This window comes from Trichoderma atroviride, chromosome 1 (genome assembly GCF_020647795.1).
Source record: "Trichoderma atroviride chromosome 1, complete sequence".
NCBI lineage: Eukaryota > Fungi > Ascomycota > Sordariomycetes > Hypocreales > Hypocreaceae > Trichoderma > Trichoderma atroviride.
The window spans coordinates 5759868-5767751 of NC_089400.1; the positions used below are offsets into that span (position 1 = coordinate 5759868).

Here is a 7884-nt window from a genome sequence, read left to right on the forward strand (position 1 = left end):
CAAGTTGTTTAATAGCCTCCTTTAATTCCTATCATTGCCGCTTTTTGTTGTCGTTACTGTACAGAGAGATACACGCAGAGAATGCTGAGCTCTGCTAAGAAGCAGTAGATGGCAGGATATGTCCATGCCGTCTCCGCAAAGCAATACGGACTTACTGGCTTGTCAACTCCTTGACCAGTGCCGCAACCGACTTCTTGTCCACGTCTTTCCCCTCCAGAGCAGCATTGACTCGCTTCATCACGTCCCCCATGAGCGACTTGCCCGCTGCACCCGCGCCCTTGGCAGCCTCCACGGCCTCGTTGATCAGCGCCTTGATCTCGGCCTCTCCCAGGCTCTGCACGCCGCTTCCCGCAACGTACTCGTCCAGAATGGCAATCTGCTGGTTCTCCTTGTCCACCAGGTCGTCCCTGCCGGCCGCCTTGGCATCCGCAACGGCGTCCTGCGCGCTCTTCTGCAGCTTGCGGATCAGGGCGACGAGCTGGACGTCGGTGCGGATCGGCGAGCTGGTCTTGGAGGCGTTGAGGTTTGCGGACATGATGGACCGCAGCACGGACAGCCGCGGGGCGTCTTTGGCCCGCATGGCGGCCTTGAGCTCGCCCTTGAGCTTCTGCAGCAGCGGCGGAGGTGCATCAGCATCTGCAGAGTAGAATCGAGCGGCCGAGGCTGGCCTGAACAGGCATTGCGCTGGTGAGAGGCGCAGCGGAGCCTGTCGGGAGCATCGCAGAGCTGCCAGAAGAGGCATTGATGATTTTGAGGCGGCCATTGGAGTGAGAATCAAAGAAGTGGTCGCGCGAGATGCGAGGTTTGGTTGTAGATGGGTGAGGAAGCGGCAACTATCATACTATGGAGGGGAAGCTTTTTGATTTTAAGCTGCCTCAGTTGAAATTTGGAGGATCTACGCCTGGGTAGCTCCGGTTGGCCCGTGCGCCGCTTCTGGCTTTTGAGCTTATTGAAAACAATCCAAATAGTAATGATGGAGAGTATCATGATTTCTGTAAAACAAATACTAGTAGTAGCTGATATCTTTGGTATATATTGAGCTTTGGCTTAAATGGAATAGCAGCTCTTTAATTGAAGATTAATTGCCAAGCTGTTGGTGAGCCATGGATCAAGTTCATTCTCAAACTACTGCTTTCTCATCTTGCAAAACGCTGAAGCTTAAAACTTTATTCTAACTCTACTTTTATATTTCAGCGTCCATTTAAAGAATTGAATTACAGATATTCTTATTTACTAGATACAACAAAAATAAGGGCTTCAGGAGCTTCAGAGGCGGAAAGTTGAGTTGGCTCAGCTACAGGGTACCCCTCAGTACAAATCGATTTATACATGTTTACACACGCAGCAATACTGTTACAGGCACGACGCAGGCGGATTGATAGACACAAGTAATAGACTGCCGTTGGATACTACATAATGATTAATACATCTGACAAAGAATCGATTTTTAAACAGCAACATCTATGACCATTCGCTTAGTACTTGCTATGAAGCTTTTCCACCAGCTGCTGAGTATGAGTATACCGGCATGTAGGCTTCCGTACCGGCTATGGCGTTATATTCCTTGATCATCTGCTTAATCTCGAATATTCACTTAGTAGCCGAGTAATTTCAGCCATCTCTCTGCTAAACGTGTGGATATTGGGTAAACCAGAAGAGAGCCTGTTGTGCCCCCGTGATCAATCCACAGACTTCACCACATCTACTCACAGGCTGAGAGTCCAATTTTCAGGTTTTGGCTGCGTCCAATCTCCGCGTGCATCAGCGTTGGCGAGCATCAGATTTTTCAGTCTGATTCTCATCGGCTTTACCCGATTGCTGCTCGTTTCGTATCCAATGTAACGCTATGCTACGCCAGTGAGAGGCGCTCAGGCACGGCGGATATACTGGTTCAATTGGCGTCCAGCCGAAGCACGGTCTCGATTTGAGGCGTGCTCCGTGGCCCCAGGCAGAGGCTGGTTGCCATTGGATCAGAGCCTCCTGTAACCCCGACAGCCTGGGTTGTATACATGACGTTACAGGGCAGCATGTTGCCTGCATAAAGTCCTGGTCAGGATGCTGGTCCTGCACTCTGCGTGGCATGGTAGGTGGTTATACCGGTAGTAGTAATACGGAGCAGGTAGTAGCATGTAGTACTACCTGCTGCAGTATTTCCCCCATCAAACCCATCAGACCCTGTGAACGCTCGCCCTGCCGCCATCAGCTCCATAACGGTTGGCAGTCTCTGATCTTGGTCCACCGTGATTTCCAACGGCTGCCGTATGTAATACCCATCTGCGACCTGCCCAAGTGAGATGGCCTTTTCCATTTTTGACGGCCGCTGGAGGGAAAATGTCCAAGTCGAGCTATTTTCTGTATGCTGCTACCACCCCTTGCAGTCTAGTCCATATTAGCTCGTGCTTGCGAGAATGTCGCATTCAAGTGGTAGTGCTCATCGTTGCTCGATTGCATTGGCCTGCATGCAGCTTGTTAGGCATGAATGCGTGTTCGTACAGGTCGAGTAGGAGATGTGAGCACCAGGATCAGACATACCAGACAGAGTAAGGCTTTATTTTGGGGCCAACGGCCCTTCCCCCAAAGCAGAAATGCTGCGCACACGAGTGGATTCGAAGATGCAGAGGCAGACATACTCGCCCTAGTCTATCGAGCTTGAGCCGTCGCCTGTAGCTCCTCATCCTCTGCTTGGCCGGTTCGCCAGGCCTGCTCACTGGGGGCGGCTTCGCTTCCTACTCGCTCCCAGGCGCTCATGGCAAGGCAATTCCGCGGCACTGGTAGCGAGGTTAAGCTGAAAATGGCCTGGTAACGTAGGGGTTGATAGGAGGAGCTGGATCTGTAGTGGTGACCGGACTGAGCTGCCCGCCATCCGCGGAGGAATGATGCTGTAGTGCCGTGTAAGCTGCATCACATCTTGGCTATTTGTGTCCCCCCCTGAATTGACAATAGGGTAGACGCCGCGTCCTTTTATTTCTGGCATATATACATTCTGACAACGAATACGGAAAGTGAGCTTGAGAAACAAATGAGACGGAGCTGAGACGGCATCGTTGGACGAATACCTACTCCAGGCATCAGTATTCCCATCATCTTCGATTGGGCATGTGAGGAGGCGTGACAATGAAGTTGATAGACTCCTATGCAGCAAAGGACCCATTGTTAGCAGCAGCAGCAGATGGGGACAAGCGGCAACACTGCAGGCTTAGAAGAACAGGACACAAATAAGCCCCTGCTGGTACCTTGAAGCTGCATATAACTGCCAACACTGGATCGTAAGATACAACCCTCACGTCCGTATGCATCTAGCGCTACCGGCGCGTTTCTGATAGGCCATTCAGCATGGCTCACGTATTCAATGCCGTGTTGCTGCTCCATTATCTTGCCTGTCCCGTTTGCTCTGTCCACCCGTCGACCAACTTGCTTGTGCAATCCATGCCAGAGGCAAAGGATGGAAAGGGATCCCTCCATCTCTGCAACCCGAGTCAAATCGCATGTGATTTATGCACACAGGTTCAAATAGCCCTTAATATCAGGTACCTGCTCAGAAGTAGTCGATGCCTGCCGGTGTGCGGAGAAAGAACCTGACGCGTATCGTTGAGGCAGGTACCAGATGCTAAGGCGCCACCTGCCCTCCCCAGATCTACCCCCGGAACCTTCTTTCAACCGCCATCCACCTCTTTCTCTCTCGACTTGTCTTCTTTTCCCACCTTCCATCTACCAGACATTTCCTTTTCCTCCCAAATTCGACCACCAACCACCACGCCACTCTGATTGAACCAACGCAACGCCAGATTTTCGTTTCGTCTGTCCTAGCTTCGTCGATTAGCATTTGAAGATGCTCACCAAGACCGAAGTAGCTCTCCGCAAAGATGCATGTCTCATGGCCTTTGTATCGCAGGGGTCCCTGTCCATGGAACGCATGGCCCGTCTCTAGATACTTGCCCTGGGCCAAACAACCATCTTCACACATGCTGAGCTTCCAAACATGCTCTCCATCGGCCAATCGCACAGCGTGGTTGTAGCTCTAGTTGCTCAATCATCGGAGCGGTTTTCGTCCGATAAAAACATATCTGCATCATTATTGGTAAGCCATCAGCGCCTTGCATCTCGTCTTTGAACATCGTCTGGATTTTGGCTTACAGTGGAAAATAGGCCTGTGCGCAGTATATCGAGCTCTTGGTCAGCCATATCATCTCCCAGCTGCAATACCTGGCGCTGAGCATTTACGCACCCTGTACGAAGGATTCGTGGACTCATTTCTCGCCTGAGCCACCATGAGCTGGAAATCTTCCAAGGGCATGCTATGTTTTCCGAGCTTGTGTCAACACGGCTTCTTCCATCTATTCCTTACGAACGAGTCCCTTCAAGGGAGGAATAGCAAATCAACTTACTCTCTCATCTTCGTGAACGGGTAAAGCCCCAGCGAATAGAGCAGCTGGCTTACGATGCCTGCATTCAAAGTACCGATGTCATGATCGCGGGGATCTAGAACGCATTGTGTCAGCCCTGGGCCTTTTCTTTTTTCCCAATATCATCATGCATGGCATACCGGTTGGCCAAGGGCACATGGGCAGTGTCAGAAGGCGTGATTCGATGTCGACAAAGCCTGCATTCGTCATCCAATCTTTGAGGCGTAGAGCTGCTCTTGGGTCCTTTTGAGGATGCATGGCATCAAGATATCCGCTGGACCACCTCGAAAGCGCATGATCTAGCTCGTTTAGCAAACAACAGCCTTTCCCATACTGCGTCATACAATGGTGCAATGTACCTGCAGATAGTGTTCCATTGTCCGATTGAGCATTGAGATACATCTCGACCATTTGACACCAGCCCCCAGGTTGGAGCACGCGGTATATGTCTTTCATATAGCTTTGCCAGCGGTTTGCGCGGATCCCACCTGCCATCAACTGGCTGTGTACGACATCGAAGTGATTGGATGGAAATGTGAAGCTATAATTTTTGTTCACGTGCTTAGCCAAGTGCTCTTGCATTATCAACTGATGGAATGGGATACTCCGAGGCACTCACTCTGCGTTCAGATCGTCGACTTGAAGGTCTAGATTGTCCGGCAACTCTTCTGGGATCATGTGCGGACTGATGTCCAATCCGATGACCTGGAGTTTCATTAGCATGGCCATCACGCCTGCGTACATTCCCTTCATCCTGTCCCAAAATCATCCAGTCGGCGACGTGGCCCCAGGATCTAGCCAACATGTTCATCCATTCCATGAGGCTGTCGACTATGGCCAGGGGCTGTGCATAGCCTTCGGACGTTCTCACTGCCAGCGATGTAGCTGCCTCTATGGAGAAGCGACACAATCTACCAAGCGAGAACATGTTTGATTTCAAAACTCATTTTGGAGCGAATATCTGCAATGCGAGTTCAACCCTCCACTGAGTGGCGGAAGGGGTTTGAATAGCAAGGGATGAATACCTGAATACGTACCTCCGCGTCTGGATACTGCTCAGCGACATCGACAGACCAGTCTCCTGCACCGAATCCGCATTCGAGAATCATCTTTGGCCGGCTTACAGGAGGAAATATCAGTCTATTGTCGAAGACTGTACGGAGCATCGAGTGCATCTCTCCTAACTGCGATATTTCTTCCTATTCATAATGTTAGGAGGACACGAAACTCGCGACAGATTTGCGGCTTCAAAAAACAAGCAACAAACTTCATCGATCGGAGCAAAATATATCTTGTTTGCCAAGGCATGCTGCTGAAAAGTACGTCCGTGGTAGCTGGCCGTTTCTGTATATGTTTCGTCAAGGGGAACGGTTCCATCCCTATCACAGTATTAGCGGCCTCGCCAAGCCATTCGGGTTCGACAGTGTCTTGGGAGGCGTCTCATACTCTGCATCCATTCTGGTCTTTTCTCTTCTCTTCTCTTCCCTTCTCTTCCTTCTTCTCACCAGAAAAAAAAAAGTTGCTTCCCTTGAGTTAGACGAGGAAATAATTCTCTGAGAAGATACAATAGCGTGAGCTGCTGTTGACGAGAGATTGGCTAGTATTCGGGAGACTTTTGTACGGAGATATATGCCGAATCAACAGATACAATCACTAAGTTCCAGCCTCTAATGAGACGCTGTTCGGGCTCGAAGAGTCATGTGGTACCGAAAAGCGTGGCCCCAGTCTGGGCGTTCAGGCAACCCCTCTTGCACCAGAAAGGTTCCTCTTACAGTGTCGTAACCGGCCTAAAAGAGACACTGCCTATACATATTGCCATCGTGGCCAAACGGATCATTCGAGAGAGAATAAGGCGTGTATTTCCCCCTTCGTTGGGAACAGTGGAGCAGATTCACAGACATTGGTCTGCATTGACCGGCCGAAGCCCATTTCGTCTCTCACAACGGATATGCCGATCTTTGCTGCGTGAGCATCACACGAGGGCGCTCGGCGGCTGTTTGTGCCACCTCAATCCTTGGGACCCAGCCTGCCAGGGGTACCTATAACGCAGAAGCGTCAAGGTTCAAGCTGGCATGCCGCAGTGACGTACGGAGAAAGCTGTCCGGGAAGTCTAGAACTCTAAAGATGCACATGTCACATATCGAGCGAGGCCTGGATTGGAGTCGCGACATTCCCACTGGATCTTTCCTGTTGGTGCCAGCGCAACGAAGCAGCCATAATTGCTGCGTAAGCTTGATGCAAGCCCGAACCGTTGTCAACAAGCATATTGGAGAGTCTAGATGCTCGTGGCTAGGCCGGGCAGAAACACGACCCTAGCGTGCTGAGAATAGACGAGGCTTAAACGGCCGTCGTCATTCTGTACCCAGAGAATAAACAAAACTGTACCTGGTACCTGAAACCCTAACCTCTTACCGCTTATGCTGAACATATGGAGGACGTGCACACCTTGCCTTGTTGGCGGAGCTAGAGGCGTCGGCCAAGTGATGCTGGCGCCGTTATGATAATAATGGCAGTGGCAGTGGCAGTGTTCTGGGTACCTCCGATGCCTGTTGGAATCTATCAGAGCCTTCATCCCCCCTCTCAAAGCTGTCAATACTAGTAATCACTCGAAAGAATGCTACAGGGAAAGCAGCTGTCCCCAATTCGTGGACAAGTCACTTTCTCGATCGCTGGGCCACGGGCTGGCCGCCATTGATCGTGGATCAAGGATCAAGGACCATCATCGACGCTATCCCGAATACTGTCTGGTATGCTTGCAACGAAGCAAACACTGCTTTCGTCACCTCGAATAGAGGACGGAGTACGATGTGTTGCAGCTGGCTACCTATGGACTGCAACCTTGTGGCTACTAATGCCGTCGGCTCAACAGGGTAAGAGCTTTCAATCCTTTGGGCAGCGATGAAGTAGGGTGCCTTTCTTGGTTTGTACGGTATCAATCTAAACAACACCGCAATGTACTCTTGCATACAACAGAATTGGTTTTTCCATCGGTATGCCTGGCAAAGAGGGCCGGAGGGGAAAAAAAAAGTCAAATGGCCTACTATGCCGTATGGTCAACTTTCTGGCTGACACATATCTATATGATATTTCTACTTGTTTATTCAGGACGCCCATGCTTTCTGCTTGCCAAAAGTGGGACAAGTAACAAGCGGTTGAAAAAAGAAACGATTTGCTGTTTTTTAAACCACGCGTGTTGAAAGTTGCAGGTATTATTCCGTACTCCCGCCTGATAAAACCGACAGCTTGGTGAGTGGGCAGGGGGGAAGCAGGTTGGCACATGCCCACATACTTGTCCATATGCATGTGCTAGCAGCAATGCGTGCCGAAGAATCAGTCGCCAAAGGCACGAGGGCTTCTTGAAAGGGGGGGGCTTGCTTCTGTACAGCATGGGTCCACAAAATGACGGTCATGAGCATTACCTGCGGATGGCTTAAGCTGAGGTATGACGGCGAGTTCGCCATAACCGTCACCACGCGCATAT

At 50.7% G+C, this 7884-nt stretch overlaps 3 protein-coding genes across 3 annotated transcripts; all 3 read right to left on the reverse strand.

Annotated features, from left to right (window-relative positions):
- Positions 1-151: 151 nt before the first annotated feature.
- On the reverse strand, positions 152-763 carry TrAtP1_002076 (uncharacterized protein; the record flags this gene model as incomplete). Its single annotated transcript, XM_014085614.2, has 1 exon — positions 152-763. The coding sequence occupies one exon, from the start codon at positions 761-763 to the stop codon at positions 152-154; it is 612 nt and encodes a 203-aa protein (XP_013941089.2).
- A 1616-nt stretch (positions 764-2379) lies between these two features.
- Positions 2380-2675, reverse strand: TrAtP1_002077 (uncharacterized protein; the record flags this gene model as incomplete). The annotated part of the gene is made up of 2 exons (XM_066111296.1): positions 2380-2455; positions 2533-2675. The coding sequence occupies 2 exons, from the start codon at positions 2673-2675 to the stop codon at positions 2380-2382; spliced, it is 219 nt and encodes a 72-aa protein (XP_065967370.1).
- Positions 2676-4183: 1508 nt separating this feature from the next.
- TrAtP1_002078 (uncharacterized protein) lies at positions 4184-5860 on the reverse strand (the record flags this gene model as incomplete). The annotated part of the gene is made up of 9 exons (XM_066111297.1): positions 4184-4295; positions 4386-4479; positions 4544-4702; positions 4763-4944; positions 5023-5108; positions 5441-5522; positions 5589-5602; positions 5671-5782; positions 5850-5860. 9 exons carry the CDS (start codon positions 5858-5860, stop codon positions 4184-4186), a joined length of 852 nt encoding a protein of 283 aa, XP_065967371.1.
- Positions 5861-7884: the final 2024 nt, after the last annotated feature.